This window comes from Thunnus maccoyii, chromosome 12, assembly GCF_910596095.1.
Source record: "Thunnus maccoyii chromosome 12, fThuMac1.1, whole genome shotgun sequence".
NCBI lineage: Eukaryota > Metazoa > Chordata > Actinopteri > Scombriformes > Scombridae > Thunnus > Thunnus maccoyii.
In genome coordinates this window covers 13,934,183-13,960,323 of record NC_056544.1, presented here as the reverse complement: position 1 = coordinate 13,960,323, position 26,141 = coordinate 13,934,183, and the positions used below count along the sequence as shown (strand labels likewise).

Genomic DNA, 26,141 nt, shown 5'->3' with positions numbered 1-26,141 from the left:
TTTCAGATTAGCGGTGATATTCATTGAATGGCACCAGACGAGTGACACTCCTGCTTCAGTCTTTCTTTCTTCTCATTAAGCTCATGGACTGAAGACTAAATAGAGTTTTTGGTCAGCGGTCCTTTGCTAGGGCGACATCCTTCTCCACAGCTGCCCTCTTTCAATGCTTTGCTTGTACTGAAGAAATATAGTATTAATAAAGGTACAGTCAGGTACTCTAACAAGTTCTCTCATCAAACGTCTACTAGCTTAATACAGGAGGGTTATTTTAGCATGTAAAGTTTTACAGTACCATCAAGATGAAGTGGGAGCCCATTTTTTTCCCTTCCTGTTTTTTATAAAGTTTCTCTCTCTCCTGACGTTTCAGTGAAAAGTCAGTAGCTTACTGTGCTGTTTGCTGCTTATCCCTCTGCCTGGCTAGAGGCGGCTAGTTGCCTTCTGACACACATGAGCTGTCATCAGGGGTCTTAAGAATGTGAAGCATTCCCCGCGTCTTGTTGATAGCACACACGCCGTGTCCTACTAATAAACATCCATTTGAACTAACAGCAAGGCAACGACGATGGGTGGTGCGAAGATGAATTTCACCACTCCTGTTGTTTTCACTTGTATTGTAAATAGGCTGAGAGGGGTGGGGAGGTATCAATGATCAAAGTTCTTTAAAACTACCAATAATTGTACAGGTGAAAAGCACCCTATTAACATATTTAATAATCTTTGTTACTGACCGGTTTTTCAGGTCTCCTCCTTTTTGTTTTGTGTGGTTAAGTGGCCCTGCAAGCCGGGCCATTGCAAGTGTCTCCTTCCTTTATTTATTTGTGATTTGGCCTTGAAAATTATGTAATGAAATAAAAGTTTGTGTTGTAATCACTGGTGCTCTTTATGTGTTTTAGAGGTGTGTGTGTGTGTGTGTCTGTGCGCATGAGTGTGTCGGAACACCTGAACACATTCGGTGGGGCGTAACGTGTGACTGATACGATCAGCAGCTTGATTAGAATCATCCTGAAACCAGAGTTTCTATGGCAACGAAGGCCAGTGTGTCTGAGTGAATGTGGTTTGTGAAAGAGAGTGTGTGTGTGTGTGCGTGGTGCATCAACGCTAACAGAACATGCAGTTCTGGGAGTCAACCTTCAGTCAGAGCTAGTAAACAAAGAGGTTTTTTTTTTCCTTGCAGGTGAAGTCATAACTGTTTTTCACAATATGTTGAATCACAGACCTTTGAAATCATTCAATTTATTCAAGGAAGAAGTCTTCCTGTTCCTTCCAGGCACACCTGCTCTCCTGCTGCTGTATTTGTATAAGAGAAAAACCTTGATGCAGCATCTTGGCACAAAGATGACCAATTCATTGTGGAAGGGAGACCCTGATCTGTGTTTGGTATCAGCAGTAGGGCTTAAATTTAAGATTACATTCATTAATGATAAATATGCTGATTATTTTTGCAGAATCATGTAGTAATTGATTAATTGCTTGATCCTTAAAATGTCTGAAAATAGTAAAAATTGCTCATTACAGTTTCCCAAAAAATTCAATTTATCATGCAACACTGAGAATGAGCAAATTAACCAGCAATATATTTGAGAGGGAGAAAAGTGGGTCACTTTTGTTTAAAAAAAATGGCAAAAATATAAATTTTCTGATTATCTACTTAATTTAGAAGTGTTCAGCCCTAATCAGCAGTATAGAAGCTACAGTGAAGGCAAATGCCAGTGTTTCATATTTCCTGTACAACAGTGTAAACCTGCTCCTGACTTTGTTCCCACTTTGATTCATTTGATTTGTTCTGACTCAATCTGACTCACAGCTTTGAGGTTTGCAGCTGTAACACATCATATACAATACAGGTTATATATAAGGCTTACAACACCAAATAAATCCTGCACCCGGGCTTACAATGCACCTTGCAATGTGTGTTCAGCTATAATAGACATTACAATTAAATCAAAGCTCAGCACTGAACCTTTAATGTATTTGTGGGGTAAAAAAAATCTCACTTATTGCTGATGACTACAAACCTCTCATGGAAAAAAAAGCAATATGAGAAAACATGGATGGCTGCTTTTGCATTTCATATCAAATGAAACAATAGCTACAAGATCCTAGAGAGAGGATACAGATTCCTCTAACCCCTCCTCTCCTCCCTATTCCTTCCATCCAACCCTATGGGACCCGTGAGTGAGTCACAGGCATAATACTCCCTTCATTAGCCCACTGATTCTGACGCACACACACACACACACACACACACAGAGCAGAGTGGCTCTACCACAAAGACAACAACAACAGCACCAAGCAGCGGGAAACTGTGAAGGACATCTTTCATATTGTATGAATGTGGTTTGTGTGTGTGTGTGTGTCTTTCTCTGCTCTCTGACTCTTTATTTCAACTTTTTCTTTCTCCTACTCCCCCTCTCCCACCTTGCTTGCTCCTTCTTCCTGTCTACTTATGACTCAGAATTTCACAAAAACTTTTATCTCTTTTTTTTTTTTTTTTTTTTTTTTTTTTTTTTTTGCTTCATGCGCACACTCCAGTCTGAGCCAATAAACCATATTGGAGTTTACCCAAGGATGAGTGGAGCTGAACTGGAGCTGCCTCAGAACTCTGGAGAGGTGGGTGGTGGCTGGAGAAAACTGAGAGTAATTACATCTGAGTCTGGAAGGTGGTGGTACAGCGAGGACTGGGACTGAGATATGAGGCCGGACTGTTGAAAGGATATGTAAGACACTGAGGTACAGTAGGGTAAAGGGATAGGTGGGATTAGAGATATTAAGTGTGGATGTGTAGAGCAGCAGAGGAAGCAAAGGTGAGCTTCCCTCTTTTGTCCTTTTGCTGCCTTTTCTTTTAAAACCCCTTCTGTGCTTAAACAAGCTTTATAAAACCTACAATTTCAAACTCATATTGTGTGGAAAAAAACATAGGCCTGCCAAAAGCTTCCAAAGACAATAAAAATGTTGAAATACAGTGAAATGTATAACTAATGCACATCATTTTAAGACTTTTCCATTTGATGTAATTTCACTCCATTTCCAGTGTGATACAGCAGCAAGTGTAATTAAGTTTAAACATCTCACTTTTCACATGAAAAAGACTATATTACTTTTAATGTGATGTTGTCAGACCCTGAAAAAAAAAATGTTGACTTTGAATCCAACTTAAGAATCATTTAAAGGGAGTTTTGGCAGCATTTCTCATCGCATAATTGGAAAGTTAGTCAATGTGATGCTCTTGTCTTTAGTTGGCTGGCTTTCCCATATGTGTTCAAACTCCTGCTGATCTTGTTTTCGGTTGCAATGTGTCAAGCTGACCTTTGGCAACGCGCTCGGTAACGCTGGCTGCACCATGCCAGGCGCTGGCCCTTGGTTTAGCTCAGCTGGGTCATCATGATGCGAGGGCCAAAGTGGAGGTGGGAAAACGTGTGAGGTCTGGTAATGAGCTTGAGTAGAGATGCAAGGGAAAGAGAGGGGGGAGGGGGTGGGGGGGTGGGGAGGCAGAGGGAACGGCAACTGATACGTCTGGGCGATGACTCACCGATGCTGTGTATTTATAGCATCAGGAGGAGGGGAGGGGGTGCGGGGTTGGTAGAGCGAGGGAGCAAACGGTTTGGGAGGCGGCCAGGACAGCATCATCGCACCGCCGTCAGGGAGTGGTGGAGGGAGAGACGGAGACCGCAGAGATAAAGGGGGGTGGGGAGGGGGAGAAAGAAAAAGATTGGAGGGACAAAGCAGAGAAGGAGGTTGGAAAAACAAGCAAGGTGGAGGAGAGGAGGAGGAGGAGGAGGAGGAGAGGGAGGGATGGAAGAGTGGATGAATGAGACTGAACATAATGGGAGGATGAACTGTGAAGAAAGGGAAAAGGGGAGACAAAAATAGAACCGCATTTGCATGAGAAGGAGAATATTTAAAAATCGTGCATGAAAACAAAGCTGCTGGGCGTGCCACGCTGCAGAGACACGTGGGCATATTTGACTAAGAATTGGACCATTCACACATACTGAATTTGAATATAACAAATGTACAGTACTTCAATGTGTGTTTGAGCTGTTGTGACAAACATCTTTTACATATTTACTGGCTCATATTCACAGAAACACACACACACACTTCCCTGCAGCTTCAGATTTAGACACTGGCCAGATGGAGTCATGTAGAGGAGGACAGGGAAAGGTGGCAGGCTTTAATGAGCATAAAAATCACCCTGGTTGCCTAGACACAGTACATCTCAAGTAATCAAAAAACATAAGGTTCTAACTTGTACAACCAATTAGGGAGGCAAAAAAAGACTATTTTCATCTATTTCATTGTTTGTTTCATTTTCTACAGTAAATATGAGCTTTATTCAGTAGCTGCTTATATAATAAACAACAATAATTGGGCTAAACTGAATGTGTTACATACAGATCCCTCAGTTTTTAAGATATTTAGTTCCTCATTATGCTCTCAGTCAAACACTGTATCGCTGACAGGATTTCTTCTTCATCAAAAAAAAAACACACCCTGCCTCTGCCTCCAGTGACGTCAGTGAGTGCGTGACGCTGCATCCCTTCACCATAGACACTAACGTAATCTGTGCACGTGTGCTCATATACACACGCATACAAACAACCACACAACTCACAGTCGGTTTGATGAAGGCGGATGAGTCAGAACGCCAAGGTGAACACTCATAGTCGTTAATATGTGTGCAAGGGAATGGAGGTTAGAGTGAAAAGAGCAATAGGAGATTGACGGGTTAGTGGGAGGCAGGAAGTGAAACTGTAGAGAAGTTCAGGAAAGAAAGCAAAAAAAAAAAAAAAAGTGCAGCAATGTTTGGAGAGCAGGGATCGGGTTTGTGATGGTGGAAGAATTGTATGAATGTAAAGATCGGACTGTAAAAATGAGCTCAGCAGTGGAACATGAAGGATAGGTTCACAATTTTTCAAGTCTGTATTAAAACAATAGTGAGGTGCCCATATGAGCATTAAAACATGTTAAACTTGCTATAATCATTCCTCCTGTTATTACCAGCCGTTAAACAATTCTTTCCTAAAGTGCTTTCAGTGTAAGCGATTGGAGACAAAATCCAGAGCCATCGTTCTATGAAAAAATATTTTCAAATGTTTATGTGAAGGTATTATGCAGCTTCAGCAGTCTGGATTAGTCAAAACATGTGGTACTCTCCCAGAGTTACAGCTTTTTTAGTAACAAGTTCCTTCTTTTTGTTAATATCGTCCACTGGAGCTCAACAAGGAAACACTGTGTGAAACAGAAAGACCTTAGTTCATATTTCTGTCAGATACACTTTTAAACACATTTTTGCACAGCAGGAGAACTGTAGCCTTTGTCCCCCATCACTTACATTGAAAACACATTACAAAGGGATTTTTTAATACCTTTTTAATACCCCTAGTTTCCTGTCATCTCTCTATTAATACTATTACTACTACTATATATGTTTATATATAAGAGTTAAAATAAAAGTTCAACATTGTGGGAACATCTCACTTGCAGAGAGATAGGTGAGAAGATCAATACCACTCTCAGGGGGAAACAGCTTGCCTGACACTGTCCAAAGGTAATAAAATCACACTGAAACTGAAGTGTAAAAATGACAGTTTGCCATTTTACTGAGGGTTTTAGGGCTGAAATGTTTCTTGGTTGGGAAAGTTGCCAGACAGGCAACCAGCAGAGAAGTCACTGCACCTGGCCAGGACGTAGTCTGGCCCAGTAAAAATGTGAATTGCTGTTTTCAAACTTTATTCTTTGTATGGATTAAACAAAGAATATACTGTATAATGTTGTTTTTTTGCTACCCTTGGACAGAGCCAGGCTTTCTGTTTCTTTGTGCTAAGCTGAGCTAATTGGCTAACATTAAAAGGCACTAAATGGCATGAAAAAAACACAGAAAAGGTTTGGAGCAGCAGCTGGATTGCAACATGTCTCAAGCTGAGTACTCCTCCTCAGGCAGGCTGTATTCTTGCACATATTGAGCATATTAAAGTCTCTCACTCTTTTTTCATATTTGACAGCTCCCTTCCTTTTTTCTGAGTAATTTCACTGACCTGTTTGGGAAGCCTTTTCCCACTGTTTTCCGTGGATTCAGTGGTAAACTTCTTTTCATCCTACTCTTTACAAGAAAGTGAATATTTGCAAAATGTCAAACTTATTTTAATAGACAGAATCAAAAGATGACCATTAGTCGAGGAGGAAATAGAGGCTGAGCTGGTAAACTTGGTCTCATTAATGCAGAGATATTTAGCTCACACCCACAGGTCTTCTGCTGGATTCCTGTGACATTACCCGGACATGTGCCCTTTTCAAAAAGGCTAAGCCTGTATGGGATCACTCTCCACCTTCATTCCTTTCATACTCCCCTTCAGTTTTCCTCTCTCCTCCTTATACTGCTCAAGACAGCACACTTCTCTTCTTATTTCTGCTCTGTTCATCTCTGTCCCAATGGCTCAGATAACATATTGTAGCTCTAATCACCCCCGTTTCTGTCGTAGCTGAAGCCACCTGTCTCCTGAAGACAAGGACCACACTTTAACCACAGTAATTGGTGCAAGGGGAGGGAGGAGCGGGATTGGCACAGCAGAGGGAAAAAAAAGTAATGAATGCAAGCCACTAAGAAAATGACTAGCTTAAGAAACGAAGCGTCTAATGAATGAGAGGAGGATACCAACCTGTGTGGGAAGACATGAAGTTGGAGGCAGATGAAAGGCTTGTGAGGCAGCGGTCACCATGGAGACGTTGGTTGAAAAGAAGGTGAGCCATGACAACGGGCGTGCCGTTCTCTCCCCACCTCATGATGGGGTGATGAGGAGTGAAGAGTTGAGGAGGAGGATGAAAACAAACAAAGGAGTGGGGGGAGGGGGTGGGAGAACGACCGCATGTGGCCCTGTTGCCTTTCTCTCTCATTCATCATGATCATCTTATCTTTTTTTTTTTTTTTTTTACATGAGTCGGTGTAACAGCATCACATTTGATTGTTACGATTTAAGAAGAAATCCAAGATCAAAATCAAAATCATTAAGTGTTTGCAGCTATCTAACCTTGGCTTTTGGTTGAGTCATGGGTCCGTGAGCTGATATTAAAGCATGAAAGCAAGAACACCCTGAACACCCACATAAGATCAGAAAGCCTTGAGATGCAGCTTTACGTAGCCGACTGTGTGTTTATTCGCTGTCAGCCTTGTGAATGTGAACATATGGGTGTGTGCTTTTGTGCAACTGTGACGCACGCAAGCCGTCGTGGAGCTGATATCATTCTCTCCCCGCAGCTTTGATTGACGTGTCGGTAAACAGCAACAGTGTCCCAGTTGACTGCTGCGGCTTTAGAGAACCAAGGAGGAGGAGGGAGGGGTTCTGTAGATAGTGGCAGATATTATACAGTGATCAGGGAGACAACATCATCTTAATAGTTTGGAGATAGAGGGAGAGAAAGAGTAAAATTAAATCTGACATACCAATTTGGAACTGGCTGAAAATGTTCAAATTACGCACTGAAACAAATGCACTCTCAGTAGTGAGCTTTGGGGACTGAATATGCAACAAAATCATGTTAATTTGTGAACATCCAAGTGAGACTGTGCAGCCCAAATTCTGCAAATCAGTTCCTGGAATAAAAAAAAGAACAATGCATGCAGGGCAGAATTAGGCAAATACATAGCAATTTTCAATCTTCAAGAAAAGGCTATCAAACTATATAACCACATAAAACCAGTAACCCCAACTCTGATCATTGCCTCGCTCTAACACTGGTATTCTTGGTATTCTAGTCAGTCAGTCTAGCCTTATTTAATGGTACTTGTAAGCTCTAATAGTACTCTAAAAAGGGGGTCCAAGTCCAAATCATACTTAAGTTTTGCAAAGAGCCTTTAAGGGTATACCTGATTTTCTCAAGTTTCAGAAAATATATAGTGTCTCTAATCCATCTCATGGAGTTAGGAGGTGCTTGTTCCTTTCAGAACAGAAGAATGAGACGTCTGGCAATCAATAGGTAAATGTTATGACCATATAAGCTTTGCCTTTAAGGGAGTGAGTTTCAGGGGTAAATCCAAATAAGGCACATATGGGATTCGGATTGATGTCTTTTTGAAACATCTTTACAATTGGCGCTGAAGATAAAGATGATGATGTGCTAAAGATGTTGACCCAAAATGTGTTAAGTCTGGGTCAGGACCAGCGCACAATCTGCTGGTTGACCTTTACAGCGAGGGCATGAAGGGTCTGCATTAGGGAACATTTTTGCCAGTCTTGCCTTGGACAAATGTGTATAAAGCTGTGCCTAGCACAGCGGGGAAGAGGTAGGCACTAAGTCAAGCACTGCCTCCCATTGATCATCTGTCATTTCCTCTCCAAGGTCGTTCTCCAAAAGTCTCCTTGTAGTCAGTGAGGGATGATGTTGCATATATTAGACCTGTGCACTATGGGGATAATGAAAGAATACGATCAATATGATCTGGAAAGGAAGTAATACTTTTCCGGGCAAAAAGTCTAATTTGGAGATATCTAAAATAGTGAGACTTTGGTGAATCCAATAATTAGGAGAGTTGTTCAAACAATCCAAACTTGCACATACAGGTCAGAAATAGATTTAATACCCTTTGAGGACCATGCTCCAAATCTGAGAGAGAAAGTAGGAAGTCACGATTATTCTTGATGGGAGGGTTTACTGATGTCTGCGTATATTTTGTATTTTTCAGATATTTAACTGCATCTAAATATATTACTTTTCTGATTTCTAGTGTCTAATGGAGTCACGTGTCTGATTTTCCTAACTGTATACTGAGACTAATTTATTAACTCTTTCTAATTTATTAACTTGGGTGAAACCTTTACTGTACGTAGGCCTTGGACAATAGTGCCCTTAACCCTGGTGACATGCTTCCTGGGAGATCTTACAAATGATAGAAAGTAGATAGAAAGTAGTGTGCCATACATTCACAAAAGGGTTAATGAGGCTATAAAGCAAATTAAGATGGAAAAAGTAGTAGTTTAGACAACAGGTCAGGTGAATAGGAAGACTTTTCTCTTTTTTTCTTTTTATACTTGTTCACTTCTGTAATGTTGATCTTGATGTGTAGGTCTTGAACATAACATTTTGATTGTCACTGAGACAGACGGTGTACAAGAGAAGCTGGGAGACAAATCTTTAAATGTCCTGTGATATTTTTGTGTTGTTTTTAATGTCTGAAAAGTAAGTTGAAAAAAAAAAGAAACATTAGGAGAAATAATGTCCTCCAGCATGGGGGTGGTGGATTACTAAAAAAAAAACCAGCTACACTGCACACCCGTCATTCTTAAGTGCTCTTGCTTTCTTTGCAAGCTATTGTTCTTATTTTCTTCCAAAAGTCCCTTGAGACATCTTGTCCAGGAGAAATGCACATTTGGTAACCTGACAGTACACAATGGCAGACCTTACCATGGTGACTGGCCTTAATATAGCAAAAAAAAAAACAACAAAACAAAATATGGCAAGATAAAGACAGTTTAACACAGAGAGACTGCTTACTGCTCCCAAGGACAGCTGCATTTCTTCTAAACAACATCCATTCATCCATCCAAGGTCTTTCTATTATCTATTATTATTATTATTATTATTAAACTTAAAAACCTTTCCCCCGATACACCACTGAGACTGCTACAATCTGATAGATAGATAGATAGATAGATAGACAGATAGATAGATAGATAGATAGATAGATAGATAGATAGATAGATAGATAGCCAATGAGAGAGTGAAAGTGGCACTAAGGACTCTTAATCTAATTACTATGATTTCCCATCTTCTCTGCTGTAATCCTCATCAATAGATAGAGAGAGAGAAAAAGACAGAGAGAGAGAGAGATGCAGCAGTACCAATCACTGGAAATGTTTCTCTTGTTTTTGTTTTTTTTTTATGTCTGTGTGGGTCTGTATGGAACGATGCACACAGACAGCACATCACAAGCCCCGGAGACGAATCACAGATTCAGCCAGTGAATCTTTCACCACCAGGAACCTGCTGGGATTTGAGTTTAAAAACCTCTGATCCATCACTGAGAATCATTATAGTGCCCAGGGGGCTGATATAACTTACACAACAAGAGACAAATACACAGACAGATAGAAAATGTAGACGAGAGGAGAGATACCACAGAGATATTTATACAACATAATATGAATTTGTGACTTTACATACTCTCCTATGACATACACTCACATATACAGTATATAGGAGGAGATTATTTTGAAGAGAAAACTGAAATGCTGATGTTGTTATGTTGTAATATTAATGATGTTAATCTGTTGTGATTAGGGCTGCAACTAATGATCAGTTTTATTATTGATAAATCTGCTAAATATTTTCTCAATCGATTAATTGCGCTGTATATAAAAAGTGAGAAAACAGTGAAAATACTTGAAAGTTGACATCTTATTTTGTCCCAACAACAGTCCAAAACCCAAAGATATTCAGTTTACTATCATGTATGACAAAGGAAAGCATTAAATCATCACATTTGAGAAGCTAAATCCAGCAAATCTTTGGCATATTTGCTTTAAAAGAATGATTAAAGTTATTTGATTATCAAAATAGAGTTTCCCAATTAATTCTCTGTCGATCGACTTATCGTTGCAGCTTTAGATGTGATTCATGATCACTCACTCATACACATCACTGGAACCATATGACAAGTTATTTTTAGTAAACCATGTGGCGAGGAAAAAAACATTACTGACTGCGACACATATACAAAAACTACAAGTATATGTTTGTGTGCCTGACTTTACTGTAAGTGCACTGCTGCCAGTAAAAAAATTAAAGGGCTCATGAGCTGGACAAATATTCCTTTAATCTTGCCAAGAAAGCTTTAAAAATATATCCTTTATTATGGCTTTCACTGTTATGCCCACTCATGTATGACATTTCCATCAGTCAGTACCCTGGCTATGATGAAAATTTGAATTCATCTTCATCTACAGTAGTCCCTGTGTGCTTATTCATTTTCAGCATTCCACCGTAGGATTAATGAGCATATTATCCATGTCTTAATGGGCACGTAAGAGAATCTAACCTTTAAATGATTGATACCACCTAATGCTGGCTGTTGTGACCTCTGGAGCTGCTGCCGTCCCACAGGGTGGAGGCTGTTTCTGAATGGAGAGATGTGATGTCAGAGGAGTGATGCTGTAGGATTATACAACACATTTTACAAACACCATATCTCTCCTTCTTTCTCTCTCTCTCTATCAGTCCTTTGATCTGTGATTCAGTTTTTTTTCCTTTCCTCCCCCCTTTTTGTGCACACACACACACACACACACACACACATACACATTGAGAAGAACTTAAACAAGCCAGCAAACAAACAGCAGCCAGGCAGATGGATGTGTCTTTTAACGTCAGGAGGCTCTCTGCAGCTCTTCAGCCCTGGAGAGCTGGCAGCTGACGGCACATTCAAGTGAAAAGCACCTCCAATGTCGTCGATGTCTCCTTAGTATGATGACATGCTGTGTGCCTCAGCACCGAAGGTGAAGTGAAAAGATTAAGTGGATGTTTTTTTTTCTTTTCTTTTACTAGTTTAATGGACATACAAGGATCACAACATGGAATGAGTGAGGAGGAGTGCATTGAATGCAATTAGATGTGCATTGAAAATGAGGGGCAGTCACAGCAGGGCTGAAACTGAAGAGCACTTATGTGTATGGCGTGTCAGAGGGCACTGAGTGAATCAGTTAGAATCACTTTAGAGGCTATAAAGGAGACTTGAGATGTTGCTGGAGTAGCAGTGAAGATAAAATCGTCCTAATGTATTTGACTGGCCATTTGTTGCAGGATGATAACAACAAAAACTTAGCAAGACAAGCATGAAACAGAGAAATTTGAATATATGTATTACTTTTAAAGCATAAATTACTTCACTCCTGTTTGGGATTGTGATCAGTGTGCTCAGACTTAAGTTTTTCTCTTTTCCCTACAAGAGAAACAGTTCTGAAAAAAACATCCTAAAGAGAAGATAGAAAGGGAAATAACATGATGTCCACATCTTACTGGTTCTTTTAGGTGAGATGTATATTGTTCTCCATTTACATTGTAAACATAAAGACATATATATGATGATTTTTTGATACTCGCACACGTTCTCTGGATGATATATGTTGAAAGAAGCACTTAAAGTGTTTAGCAAGGCTTTGATCTCGCCATAAACTCACCCATCCGTGACCTTTTGTCGGCAGGTGCCGTGCTGTGGCCCCTTTATCTTGTCGACCTGCGGAATGCGGAGCTTTGGCCCCCAGCCGTCAGGAGGGTGTTTATCACCGTCTCTGTCAGCACAGAGAAGGGAGAGAGAGAGAGAGAGAGAGAGAGAGAGAGAGAGAGAGAGAGAGAGAGAGAGAGAGAGAGAGAGAGAGAGAGAGAGAGAGAGGATGCTGCTGAACTGCGACAGCAACTCCGCGGTGGTTTTAGCCTGTGAGTCATCGCTAGAGGGTTTAACTCCTCATGTGCCGCGACAACTATCAGCGAGGGTGGTAGTGATGGTATTAACTGCTTATTGTTTACATTATTAAATGACTAAAAATGCTCTTTTGTGAGCCTTAAATGTGGAAGGAAATGTATAATTTTTGATACTTTCTGAATATATTTTAAGATTAGTCTCATAAAATCGGCATCAATTTTAGTTTACATGCGCTTGAAAGGAAATATTGTGATACTTTCCCTCTGAATTAAGCTTCCACTTTAATCATTAAAAAATCCATTCATTCAAGGTGAACAGTTTAATTGTCCAAATTAATATTCAGGTCAACAGATCGCTACCTTCAGACTTTTTAAAGATCTTTGCTGTCGATATCTTTTTACAGGGCGGGTGCTGTGCGACAAGACAGTATCGAGAGCTATTTTTTGATACAGCGAGCTTCTTAGTATGCCATATCATAAACCTGAATCATTTATATGGATTTTTTAGGACCGGCTATTGCGTGTGTTGTGTGATGACGCGGTGGTCAGGTGTTGCCTCATATAACGAGGGGGAGCTGTCCAAGTGCTGAAAACAGAAGAGAACAGAGGAGATGCCATACACCTTCACTGCTGTCTGAGCTTTGTTGCCAAAGGTAAGACACGGATTTTGTTTTGTTTTTTGTTTTAGAGTTTAATCTTTAAATCAAATCGATCTGTGAATGTGTTGGATTGGGAGATAGTCTTTATTTTTTTTACATTAGCTTTTCGCAGATCTCGATACTTTATGTGCATACATGGCAGTTTTCATTGTGATGAAACGCGTTCACAAGAAGAATTACAGTGTTGTTAGTGAAGTAACGAGGAAGGAAGGGTTTCTTTCTAATGAAGGTTTATGTTGTTAGTATGAAATCAGATGTTGAGGTTGCCCATAACAACGCGGGGAGTGACTCATCCAGCGATGTGAATGTGTCTCCTCGCGCAGCATCGTATCATTCAATTTGCAGAGCGTAACTCCCTGATAAGGCAAACAAACCCTGAATCAAAACATACTCGCTCATGGTTACGCTTGTTGATGTCGAGTAAGTTTTTAGACCAAAAATAATTAGAAATATAAAATTAAATCCTCGTGCATTGGTCTTATTTTTTAATTTCTTAAGTGAGGCTTCACTAATATGTTATGCTCTCTCGGTTTGCAGGTAATACATTGCCTATAATGCTGCATTTCCACCACAAGTTGCCCGCGGGGGGAGCCGTGGTCCTGCTCGCCTTCCTCCTCCATGGATGCGCTGTGCAGGCTGCGTCTCTCCCCCGCCACTACAGGCTCCGAGGCGGGGATAGTGAGGGGCAGCCGGCTGCCTACCCACCCAGCTCCGACATGATCAAAGCCCTGGAGTACATTGAAAACCTGAAGCAGCGGAACGGGGGCCGGCCTGAACCCGTGGATTACGACGAAGTGGACAAGTTCAGGGTCCTGCTTCAGCTCGCCTCGCAGCAGGACGAGGGTCCCGGGGACCGTCAGCCTTCCCCCGGCATACAGAGGCAGGACATTACCGCTGAGCAGCTGATGAAAGCCCTGCTAAAGTCTCTCCAGGATCAGGCCGGGAAAGACGCGAAAGTCATCCCCGCATCGGCGCCCAGGAACGACCGCCGCACGCACAGGCACCGCACCAAAGACACTGAAATCCCCGAGAGCGCCGCACCGGTAGACTACGGTAATTTCCCCAGACCCCACAAGAAATACCCGTTGATGTTTGAGGATGAGGAGAATACGGACGCTTCCAAACGGGCCACAGAGGACCTGGACGAGCAGTATACACCCCAGAGCCTTGCCAATTTACGCTCCATCTTTGAAGAGCTTGGGAGGATGCCCACCGCCACCGGCCAGAAGAGAGGCGTGTTCGGGGACGACGATGACGAGGATGAGGACGCCTTTAGCCTAAGAAACCCGGCCTACGAGGATGTGGCCGGAGGAGAGGAGTGGGTCCCCGTGGAGGAGAGAGAGGAGACGGAGGAGATGGTCAACGGGAGCCATGAGGAAATGGACAGGGCGCTCGGTGAGCAGGAGGAAGCTGAGAGGGAGGAAATGCAACGCCGGGCGAACCAGAACCAAGAAGACGCTGATGATGACACTAAACTGGTAGATTACTACCTGTTGAAGGTCCTCGAGATGAGCGACCAGACGCAGAAGAGGGACAAGACCGGAGAGCAAAGAAAGAGACTGATCCGCCCCTCCATTGTGGATCCTCGGACAGTGAAGGAGTTGCTGGAGCTCTCCCTGAAGCTCCACGTCCCACCACAGGACCTTATCGATATGCTGCTCACAGAGGAGCTCAGAAAGCTCCACCGCAACCCCCAAGGCTCTGCTCGCTACACGACCGGCCAGACACCCAAGATCAGGTACTTCAGCCGCAGACTGCCGCTGAAGAGCAAGCCCGCCCCCGAGGATATGGACAGAGAGGACTTTCTGGACATCATCGGCGTGGAGACTATCAGTAACGAGTACCCGGTGATGCAGAGACCCCTGAAGACTTCTCCTTCCTCGGACAGGATCCCAGTGGCGTCCAACCCTGCCGCAAATTCAGGACCAGTTAAAATCCCCCCTCCCTCCGGGCGCAGGGAGAACCTCTTTTTATCCGAGCTCAACAAGATGCCCCTGAAACGCCAGGCTGACGGCGGGGATGACGAGGATGACGACGGCGACGTGGAAGACGAGGTGACGACCTACCTGGCGGCCAAAATCCTCACAGAGTACCCCAACACCATCACCAAGAGGGACACCCAGGCGCAGCTGAAGGGACAGTTCCCATACGAGCTGTACGAGCGAGCCATGAAGGACTACTTGGGGCAAGCGGACACTGACAAAAGGCCAGTAGCCAAGAGGGAAACCGAAGTGGCCACAGAGAAAGTAAATCCCACAGAGATGCAAGGGAAAGAGGAGATCACGGCCAAGACCTCAGCTCCACAGACCGTGATTGAGGAAGAGGAGGGGCACCGTGAAAACACAGTGGCAGGGATGTAGGCTGACCCCACCTGCAAGACGCACGAAATTATGAATATAGTATTTATACTGTCTCAAAAATAATGTTTGGTGGATGTGATCTAGTTTACAAATTTCTATTATATGAACTATAGCTGGTAATATCACCCTAACGAAAAAGAATTATAGCAACCTTACAGGTCCAATACATTTTTAGGAAAATAGTCCCTACTTGCTGCAAGAACATCATAGAAATATTATGAGATTAAAGGTGCAATCCGTGTGAGACCAAAAGGGTAGGAATATTCTAAACATAGGATTTGAACCTGCTATCACTCCTAAATTGCCAATGAATATATTGACTAATGTCAAATGACACTGAAATCCAATTTAATAAAGTTTTGTGATGTTGTTAAAAGTTTGTTTACATTGATTGTGTTTGTAGACACGGCAAGAAACAGGCCTATATTTTCAATTATGATCAAATGAGTAATGGTAAAAATGCTTATTTTTCATCACTGTAAAATTCTTCATATGTGAATATACCTATAAATGACAATGTATGCTGACTGGGCCTTTAAAAACACAAGCTACAGTGATTGGTTACCATCAAGATATACTGACAGTATAAGAATATTATAGGGATATTTTGTTAGGGCAGTGTGCTGGCCTGAGAACGAGTGTTGTTGTGACTCGTGATATATTCAGGGTTAGTGGATTTATTGTTATTATTATGGATACTTATTTCCAAGTCTAAATATCAGACCGTCGCCTGCCTTCCAACCCTTTCATACTGCGAAGCTCTGTATTGTTGGCCTACCAGTGGTTGTGCTATGTATGCTCATTTTTAAACCATTTTGTACATGTTCAATAATGTGTGATGAATCACAGATGAATAAAGCATCAGCGGTATTATTTTTCTTCTTGCTGAGTTGTGTTGCCTTATTAAAAAAAATAAATAAATAAATTTAAAAAAATCACACCATACACCACAGGGTTCATAATGAGAGGAAGCAGAAGGAAAAAAGATGTTGAGAAAACACTGAATCCCATTTGGTGGAGGTGTGGTGATTTTTGATTAAATAGGAGGAGAATGGTGGTAAAAAAAAAAAAATAAAAAAAAACCCTCACTGCAGACTGCTTATCAAAATACATATTTTAATCACAAGCTCCGACATCATAAATTGCACGTTATAAAAACAGTGATATTCACACCCGCACTAGACACAGCTCCTTGTGAAGACTAATGGCCCCAAACAGAAGCGATAGTTTATATAGATTAAAAACTGTAAGAAATTCTTCATAATCAGTCTGATTCAAAAATCTGTTGTATGCAGGTGTGAAAGCAAAGCCTATTATTGGTTCATATTGTAATTACAAAACGTGACATCTGTTACAAACATGTTTTTTAAGAATTAAATTTGTTCTTTTCAATATTCACACAAATTGCAGAGAAGCACAATTTCCCTTAAAATTAGTTCTTCATAATTTTTGGAATAAAATCATTCAATTCCAATATGTTAAGGCATGATTTAAATATGAATGAAGCAAATTTATAAACCTAAAAATCACTTCATGGTTATGCTTTTCATATCCCTGATCCTCTATTACTACTTCATTTGAATTTAATCACAGCAATTAATGTGATGAAACCCCATCCCCTCCTTCAAATGAGTGCAAGACTATGAACACATATGAGATTTACCCTCAAATGAAGTTACATTGCAGCAGTGTTTCAGGCGGAAGGCGAGCAGACATTCAATATGCCCATTTCCTCTTTTGAAAAAGTCCAGTGGAATCAAAGTAAATCCCATTTCCATGTTCAGAAACTTCTTTGACTCATGTACAGTACATCTGGTTCCTGTATTTCCCCCCAGTGTTACTTATGTCCTTTTTCCACGGGTTAAAATGCAGGTTTGCTCATATACTCCTCCATGGTCTAGGAAAAAAAAAAGCACAAAGAGGATAAATCAGCTTCTCAGCCTCTTAAAAAAACAGATTATCATGCAATTAATATTCACAGGCACACATCTACACATCACCTGTTATTAGGTGCTGAGAACAGCAACATACAGTGAACTAACACAAGCAGAACATCTAACCTGTCTGTCCATATTCAAGGTCATCCAAACAGCTCCACCTCATACCACTCACTGTTGTCATCCTGAAGCGATAATGGTCAAAATGAATAGGAGGCTACACTGCGCAAAATCCAACTCTAGATTCAAATGTTAGTCAGCCCTACTCAGAAGCACAGAACAACACACCCAGTGAACTACCGTACCACACACAGCCATCACAGGGAGAGTGGGAAGCATCAGCCAAACACTAAACCTACGCCGCGTTCCAGGGAAATCTGTCTCTCACTCGCAATAACGCTGGCAGAGGGAGAGAGAGATATATACACACACAGGGGTAAGAAAACAGCAGCACAAACACAAGTCTATATCTAAAAAAAAAAAAAAAAAGGAGCAACAGCTAACATCCAGAAACCTATTAGCTATGAGAAAGACAAAAGGCACACCAGGGACTCAGCAGCACCGCTGTTAAATGAACTCATTATGACACCGACTACTTGTGACGCTTGTTGGTAAATTCACACTCACAAAAATAAACTGAAACCATATTGGAGCTTGATACAGAATTCATCAAATGTGTTTCTGCTTTGCAAAATATAAAGAACCGATTTGAGACCCTCTACAATCCAAAAGTACCCCACAGCCGTAATTTAATGTCCTCCGATTCCACCAGAATCATTGTTCAATGATGTTGAACCACGCAACAGATGTTAACATGCCTCCTGTTGTGTCATGCGTGAGTGTGTGTGTGCATGAGCGTCTCACCTCCTGTAACATGTCTGAGGCTTCGATGGCGCGATTCACCATCTGTTTGGAGGTTTCCTGTATTTCCCCTCCCATTAGGAACTCATCCAGAATAAAATAGGCCTTCTCAAAGTTAAAGATTATGTCCAGCTCACACACCTGAGAGGGGGGCATGACAGTGATTATTGCAGGTGCATTTTTGGATTAAAAAGGCTGTTAAAAACAATCTCTGTAGAAAACAGCGACAACCTATTTCAACAGTAATATGTTCAGGACTTGTGCTGCCATCAAATGTCAAAATTACACTTCAGTAGAGCTGCAACAATTAGTCAATTAATTGGTACATTGATTGACAGAAAATTAATCAGAAACTATTTTGATAATTAAATAATCATTTATCACTTTTTTAAGCAAAAATAACACATATTCACTGGTTGCTGCTTCATTTTAAGCTGTGTCATTTATGATGGTAAACTCAATATCTTTGGATTGAAGCCACTGATTGGACAAAACAAGATGTTTGAAGACGTCACTTTGGGCTTCAAGAAGTTGTAACAGGCATTTTTCAGTATTTTCTGGCATTTTATTGACAAAATAATTAATCAAATAATCGAGGAAATATCCAACAGACTAATCGATAATGAAAATAATCCTTAGTTGCAGTCCTACACCTCAGACTACAGTTGATTAAAGAAGATGAAACACAGTGAAATACATTGCCAAAGTATTTGTCCAGCAGCTCCACGTAGCGATGAATAACCTCCAAGGCTAACAGCTCATTCTCCTGGTTCTCTACACCCAAGCAGAAATACAAGCTTGCATATCTGCGGAAAACAAAGTGATGATTTTCAGCTGATGTAGAGGAGATATATGTTACACATACAGGAGATGTATCTGTGAGTAGAAAGGAGACTGGTGGTCCTGTTGCCTAAGAAACAGAGAAAATAACCCACCCACCTCTTGTAAATAATCTTAAGGTCTTTCCAGTGCAGGAAGTTACAGGAGCGTGGTTGTCTTGCCAACACCATGGTGGTCATGTCCCTGATTATCTTCTTCTTCTCACGTTCCGATATGGGTGTAAACCACTTCTGCAGACGCAGTTTCCCCTGGCGACTGAAGAGCAGCAGGAAACGCATCTAACAACACAGACACACCGCAGGGTCAGAGTGGCAACTGTGATGCGTGCACGCATAGAGTATGTCCACACAAAGTCAATCCATAGGGCATTATTAACTAGCCACCAACACACACACACACACACACACACACAAACCGAGGGTCGTTTGGGTGTTGAGCTGCTGTCACGGCTCATTAAAGAATAACTCCGCTGACTAAACACCACCAATACAAGGAAAAAAAGAAAAGTCTTGGCAGGCAGAAATGTGAAGGTCAACAAATGATTGAGGAAGGGGTGTTTGGAGTTTCCCTTCCGATTTTCAACAGAGCTGAGGAGTTGTGTTTCGGATGTTTAGAGAACGTGTTTCCTAGCTTCGGAAATAGACTTGGCTACATATCACTGTGGACATTAATTTTTCCCCCCCAACTCCATCAGAACCACACTGCCGCACTGTTTCCTTTGAATCTTCCTCGCATTGTTGATAATAAATGAGTTTAAGTGGTTTTTTTGTGTGGAGGTTTTCCGTGACTGAATTTAGGGTCGAATGATGGAGGGTGTCATACATCGTAGAGATTGTAAAGCCCTCTTAGATCAATTTGTGATTTGGGGATATATAAATGAAACTGGCTTGACTTGAAAATATGTTTGCAAAAAATCTGGGGATATATTTCATTACAAGAAAGAAAGAGTTGGTCTGATTAGTTGAGTAACAAATTTATTCATATGTTCAAAAATCCTTTTTCACAGGCCAACCATCATTGCAAACTCAACAAAGCAAAGTTCAAACACTCTGCTTTGAACAATAATATGTGTCAAATATGGTTTTTCCACAAAAAATGTCTAATTATCACTTTAAAATCCTTAAAACGGCATCTACTCCTTCTCCGTCACTGAAAATCCAGAATCTTTAAATATGTAACTATTGTTCATTTCAAAGGTTGAATTGGTGGAAAGTGAAGTAGGAAACCATTCTCAGTGTTATGAGCACATCACAGTAAAGTTGTACACTGGACCAGGATTGGCTGCCAAACTACTTGTCATGTCACAAATCCTGCTCATGGGGCCACCCCTAAAAATCAGATTTTCAATAAGCACAGAGAAACTTTCACTTTTGAATGTGAAAACATCTTTCTAGTGTCAAACTCTGCACATACATCATCCTGCACAGTGACGTTCAAACACTCAATTATAGGAACAAGAAGAAAAAAACCCTTTCTTGACCAGAGGGGGACTTTTAATTACAAATAAGCCTGTGCAGTATAATGCCCACAATACTTCCTTTTACTGTAATGGTGGAGGCATAATTTTCATATTTTGGAGATACCAGATACATAAAATATGGGACAGTTGTCGAAGCCACCTGTAAGAGGATATTTTAAAATATGTCACGGCTCAGTTGCTCTACAAAATGAAGACATACCTGTTTTTCATTGTATGCAATTTGGGAACTAAAGGATAGCAGGGATTAGTAGGCTACAGTGACACTAGAAAAAACAGCACAACCAGTCCTTTTACAGGTATTTCCAGGTGTGTATCCCCTGTGTCAGCCCACAGGCAAATTAATATGTAAAGCATTAAACTGCCACCAGGGCAGGACTCGACGGAAAGCGACGAAACCTGTTTTACTAGGGGGACCTTACTTCCGACTGTCGCAAATAATAATAAAAAAGGGATACACATAGTTAAAAACTCACAGTAGAAACCAAATTTTGGTGCTGTTAGGCAGCCTGACAAGAAAAAACAGGCTCCAGAGTAACGAGAGTGGGTTAGAGGTGTAATTTCTAGCTTTAGCTACCTCTCAGCGACGACAGGTGCGACAGGTGAACAGCCGCTAAGCTGACGTTACCTTACGCATAGAAAATAGTAACCGCACTTACCATTTTGACGCCGCGCCAAGAGCTATTAATGCTCTGAAACGATTAAAAAAAATAAGTACTTTAACCCTCACAAAGGGTCAGCAAGTCCAACTGAACACATATCCTCTCTATCCGTCGTTCACTGCAGTGTGAAAGTTGATAAACTCCGCCCTCCTGGCCGCAAGAGGAGCGGTGCCTGCCGTACGCGTCACCACACCTCACCACAACCATCTGGATTGGTTATTGTAGATTTATATCGCAGGTATAGGATCCACCACGTGACTTGCGTGAAGCGTTTTAATGAATGAGCTGATCAAACTTTAACCTCTATCACTTGACTGTCATGAGGACTGTGTGTATGCAGGACACACTCATCCTACATGCAGTGTACATGCAGGGTCGGTAGAGAGCAGTAAGTGCTCTCGCTCTCTTTCTCTCTCTCTCTCTCTCTCTCTCTCTCTCTGCCCGCTTCATGTGATAGTGACCTGTCACAGCTGGCTGACAGACTGGAAAGCTGGTGCACTTTTTTTGGGATTGTTATTCATTTGATAACATGTCTATGTATCGAAATGCCGTCTGGTTTCTGAACGGAATCCATCAGTATACAAGGTCAGTCAACTATTATTATATCATTATGTTGGTGCTTCTCTATAGATGTATTGCTGACAGCTTTGTGCTTTTCAGTCAGTGTATATTGTTAGTTCAGCTATTTTTTTTAATTAGGAATGTTTAAATATAAGATTCACAGTTTGTAAAAAAAAATATATTTAATGCAATTTATTTTTTAATCAAGAGGAATAAAGGTCTGATCACTGTATGGCACACATCCCTACACAAACTGGCCTTTATGCACAATCACAATAGTGCCATTGACAGCTGATGTGTTTTGAGGATGACACTCACATCATCTGACTGTACTAGAGCTAAAATGTGGAGAAAGAAAAAAAAAAAACATTGCAGCTTGACAAACTCATATCCATCTTGTGTCTTTACAAAAGTAAATCTCTCAAGTCTGAGACACACATTGATTATTTTTTAATGTGTTACCTCCAGGAAGGGATATGAAATAGCGTCTAAAGACTTTGAGCCCCAGGATCTCAATGTGTCCGTTGTGGGAAGGTCTTTTATGGTCACTGGAGCCAACAGTGGAATTGGCAGAGCGACTGCCATGGCTATAGCCAAGAAAGGTACATGTAGGAGAGGTGTGTTCTCTGTCATACACTTTATATAGATAGAAAATAAAGTCTGATGCTTTGTTTCCAGGTGGGAGAGTCCACATGGTCTGCAGGAACAAAGATAAAGCCGAAGAGGCCAGGGCAGAAATTGTCAGTGAGTCAGGGAATACGGTGAGTGTGTGTTAGCCTTAAAAATCATTATTACTAAATATGAAAAAAAGTGTGAAATCCCTTCATTTGTGAGAGAGAATGATAAATAATCTGGTTATTCTAGGAGGTGTACGCCCATATTTTGGACCTGTCAGAGACACGCAAAGTCTGGGAGTTTGCTGAGGCCTTCAAGAAGCAGTATCCATCCTTGAATGTGTTGGTAGGTATTGATCATTAGTCTTCATCACAAAAAAAAATACATTCAAAACTTTCTTTATAAAGCAGGGGTGTTTCTTCTCTGTCATGTTTTTGCGACAGATAAACAATGCAGGGTGTATGGTGCACAAGAGAGAGGTGAACGATGAGAAGCTGGAGCAGAACTTCGCCACCAACACTATGGGTGAGACATCATCCTGATGGCCAACGAGACTCATGCTGCTGTAAATTTAAAGTCAAGGCTTAAGCTTTGTGACTTTTCTCCATCTCTTTAGGGGTGTACATCCTCACCCAAAGTCTCATACCATTTCTACAGAAGAGCCGGGATCCCAGGGTGGTATGATCTCACACACACACACAGTCAAATTGCTCATCTGCATCATGTGGACAGTATAATGCCACTTTTGTCAACGCTGGAGTAGCTGTTGTCTAAGCACACTGTGCCTCTTTTGCTCTCTGCCTGTGTTAGATCACTGTGTCCTCAGGAGGCATGCTGGTCCAGAAACTCCGAGTTGATGACTTGCAGTCAGAGAAGGGCTACTTTGATGGTGTCATGGTGTACGCCCAGAACAAGGTAGGAGAGGAGAATGAAAGTATCTTAACAATTTTTTTTTAGCTGCAAGTCTTTGTCAAAGATTTACTTAGTAACTACTTTACATCTGTCTCACTGGGTTTGTGTCTGTCTCGCATGATTGAACAGAAAGAAGGATGGAAATAAAAATGATGCAAAATACATTCACAGCAATAGAAGGGATACTGTAGAGAGGTAAATTGTACAGCTAACAATGTGCTGTTTCTTGTCAGAGACAGCAGGTGGTGCTGACACAAGAGTGGGCCAAAGCAAACCCTGTCATTCACTTCTCTGTGATGCATCCAGGCTGGGTAGATACACCAGGTACTGACGCATAACGCACCCTAAATGGTCAATAAACTGTTGATGTTGCTGCTGGTGCTTTTTTCTCTTTTGTTTGTACTTGTTTTTCTAAAAAAATGCTGTTTATGATATACAAAAAAAAAAAAAAATCACATTGTTACACAAGAGTCCCGTCCATCAAATATGGGAGATATTCTCCTGGTGGTGGTGCTATAGCAAATGTTTAGAGATTACAAATTCACTAAAAAGAAGACAAACCTCAACCAGACTTTACCAGAAAGTATGGGGCAGTCTGAGTTCACAGGCGCCACTGCAGGTGACAGTTTCACAAAATGGCACCTAAAGTCTGGCAGTTTTAAAGTCCATCCATCTGATTTTCTTTCAAACAAACAAAAAAAAAAACAATACAAAAACTTTTGTTCACTTGAGTTGACCTGACTTAAATATCTGTCCACCTTCTGTAAAATCAGACATGTAATTATTTTCATTTGGTTGAGATGAAAATTCTCCAAACATGTGTGACCATAAATTCTACTTAACATCTGCCCAGCTATGAAAAAAGTATTTATCTGATCACTGTGATATTGTGAGGCAGATCATATATAAAATAATCTGATTAGGTGCAAAGGTATATTTAATGTTAACTTAAAAACTGTCATTTTGCCAAATCTTTATTGTAATCATTCCGTAACTGAAATGAATAGGTAATTAAATATAAATAATTGTTTACAAAGCAAAAACATCAAAATTAATAGAATTATTTTCATATTACTAATCCCCTTTTTTCAAAACTTTTTCTCCAATCCTCAAATTGTGATAATCATTTTGTTGCTTTCTGTCAATTACTACTAAAGTTCTACTTAAGATTCTCAGTGTAGCTTTGTCTAAATCTGAACATCATTCCTGAAGATTTTTAATCTTGGCTCTTCATTTCATTTGTTTGACATTGAGTCGGTATTTGTTGGTAATATGCTACTTACCCCATCTGATGTCTCCCTGTTGGCAGCTGTTTCCACATCAATGCCTCAGTTCCACCAGATGATGGGAGAGAGGCTGCGCACTGTGGAGCAGGGAGCTGACACTGTGGTGTGGTTGGCCTTGTCCAGAGCTGCTGCCAGAACACGCAGCGGGCAGTTCTTTCAAGGTGAGCAGCATGAAAGGCTCCATCCCACAAACACACAGGGAGATGTTCTTTCCATTTTTTTTCATCTTCTTAGACATCATCATCATCATATGGTACATCTGATTGTGACAAATCATTTGTATTGCAGATCGTAAGCCTGTTCCTACCCACCTGCCTCTGGCTTGGACTCACAGTTCTACTAAAGAGATTCAGACTTTCATGGCTAAACTGGAGAATATGGCCGAAGCTGTTAAGCCACAACCTGACACAGAGCTCAATGGTCCCCTGGGTCCTTACAGACCTCAGGTTGTCTAAATTCTGATGTGTCATTGTCACCATTTAAGTATTTATAACAATAAAATCAATTACTGGGAAATGTGACACATTTGTCATATTTAGTCTCATGTATCTCCTAATTCTACCCATTCATATTGAAGACTGTTGTATTTTCAGGGGAGTGCACAGCTAAGTGTCACCTGAACCTGTCTGTGATGTCACCTGTTAACTGGACTGTTTGCTCTGAAAATGTTGTGACCTATTAATGTAATACTGAGTAATTGATTTACAGTAGATACAGTATAATTAGAAAATATCAATAGAAGTTGCTCAACACATTGGTAACTTACCCATATGTTATCTAGATGATACAACAGGTTTGTGTGTTTTCTATTTGATTTGTTTTTTAAATTTCTGGCTAATGTGTCATACCTGGAATCATTATGGATCAGTGTTTGCACAGGAGCCTGCAGTGATCAGATGTACGGTACATAATCGCTCCCCTTGGTGTTTAGAGAAATTGTGAAAGTTCATTTTATGCACTACAGCTGCTCAACCTGCTATAAAGCACCAATGAAGTTGTTCGATATTTACATGTAATGGTAATTATAATGGAGCATTAAAAGCCCAGTCTAGTAGACGCAATTTGAAAAATCTCCGTCAGCTCAAATGAGAGTTTCTGAATCCTGACAATTTGGGCTTGAAGCATACTTTTGTTTTAATGCAATAAAGACGACATTTTAACAAGAGTGTTGCCAGATCTCTGGGAGTCAGAATTCAGTTTTTTGGACACCTGGACATGATAGACATGCCTGTGTTCTCACGTTAACTGCGATGTGAAAATCACAATGAATATTTGCAGATTAATGCAGAAGAGGGGCAAAGTATTTCTGTGAAAAACTACAGAGCATCAATAGTCATTATTTTTATTTTTGTTTTGTAACAATCCACATTTGTTGTTTTTAATAATTTTATTATTTTTATACAGTATTGAAACAAAAAAAATAATGTGGTGCATTCACATTTTTCCCAAGGGATTCTTTGCAAGTTTGATCTCTACAAGGGTAAAACAGTGAAAAGCTTGAAGCTGGATCCATCCATGTTAAAACTCACAGGGAATAGGAAGACTGGGCCTGATTTGAAA

At 40.8% G+C, this 26,141-nt stretch overlaps 3 protein-coding genes across 7 annotated transcripts; 2 read left to right on the top strand and 1 right to left on the bottom strand.

Annotated features, from left to right (window-relative positions):
• Positions 1 to 12,925: 12,925 nt before the first annotated feature.
• scg2b (secretogranin II b) lies at positions 12,926 to 16,242 on the top strand. Its single transcript, XM_042429331.1, has 2 exons — positions 12,926 to 13,064; positions 13,608 to 16,242. Exon 2 carries the CDS (start codon positions 13,625 to 13,627, stop codon positions 15,428 to 15,430), a length of 1,806 nt encoding a protein of 601 aa, XP_042285265.1. The 5' UTR covers positions 12,926 to 13,064; positions 13,608 to 13,624; the 3' UTR covers positions 15,431 to 16,242.
• A 287-nt stretch (positions 16,243 to 16,529) lies between these two features.
• Positions 16,530 to 21,343, bottom strand: ap1s3b (adaptor related protein complex 1 subunit sigma 3b). 5 transcript variants are annotated; one of them, XM_042428656.1, is made up of 6 exons: positions 21,205 to 21,343; positions 19,168 to 19,346; positions 18,926 to 19,034; positions 18,232 to 18,369; positions 17,491 to 17,552; positions 16,530 to 17,327 (listed from the first exon to the last, which is right to left on the bottom strand). In XM_042428656.1, exons 1-5 carry the CDS (start codon positions 21,205 to 21,207, stop codon positions 17,511 to 17,513), a joined length of 471 nt encoding a protein of 156 aa, XP_042284590.1. In that variant the 5' UTR covers positions 21,208 to 21,343; the 3' UTR covers positions 16,530 to 17,327; positions 17,491 to 17,510. The 5 variants fall into 5 exon arrangements, 3 of the variants coding, with proteins under 3 accessions (XP_042284590.1, XP_042284591.1, XP_042284592.1); XR_006099263.1 differs by lacking the exon at positions 16,530 to 17,327 and adding an exon at positions 17,656 to 17,766 and having other exon boundaries at positions 21,205 to 21,342; XR_006099264.1 differs by lacking the exon at positions 16,530 to 17,327 and adding an exon at positions 17,673 to 17,766 and having other exon boundaries at positions 21,205 to 21,342.
• A 36-nt stretch (positions 21,344 to 21,379) lies between these two features.
• LOC121908545 (dehydrogenase/reductase SDR family member 12-like) lies at positions 21,380 to 26,072 on the top strand. Its single transcript, XM_042428654.1, has 11 exons — positions 21,380 to 21,445; positions 21,665 to 21,792; positions 22,237 to 22,370; positions 22,447 to 22,529; positions 22,633 to 22,728; positions 22,827 to 22,908; positions 23,000 to 23,061; positions 23,194 to 23,298; positions 23,529 to 23,619; positions 24,605 to 24,742; positions 24,870 to 26,072. The coding sequence occupies exons 2-11, from the start codon at positions 21,737 to 21,739 to the stop codon at positions 25,034 to 25,036; spliced, it is 1,014 nt and encodes a 337-aa protein (XP_042284588.1). The 5' UTR covers positions 21,380 to 21,445; positions 21,665 to 21,736; the 3' UTR covers positions 25,037 to 26,072.
• Positions 26,073 to 26,141: the final 69 nt, after the last annotated feature.

Excerpts from the sequence above, each read along its gene's own strand:
- scg2b (XM_042429331.1), top strand. The coding sequence starts at position 13,625 with ATGCTGCATTTCCACCACAAGTTGCCCGCGGGGGGAGCCGTGGTCCTG.
- ap1s3b (XM_042428656.1), bottom strand. Across the intron at positions 19,035-19,167 it reads CTTAAGATTATTTACAAGAG|ATATGCAAGCTTGTATTTCT; the intron begins GTGGGTGGGTTA and ends TGTTTTCCGCAG. Across the intron at positions 18,370-18,925 it reads TGGACAAATACTTTGGCAAT|GTGTGTGAGCTGGACATAAT; the intron begins GTATTTCACTGT and ends CCCCCCTCTCAG.
- LOC121908545 (XM_042428654.1), top strand. The coding sequence starts at position 21,737 with ATGTCTATGTATCGAAATGCCGTCTGGTTTCTGAACGGAATCCATCAG. Across the intron at positions 22,530-22,632 it reads TCAGTGAGTCAGGGAATACG|GAGGTGTACGCCCATATTTT; the intron begins GTGAGTGTGTGT and ends TGGTTATTCTAG. Across the intron at positions 23,620-24,604 it reads AGGCTGGGTAGATACACCAG|CTGTTTCCACATCAATGCCT; the intron begins GTACTGACGCAT and ends CCCTGTTGGCAG.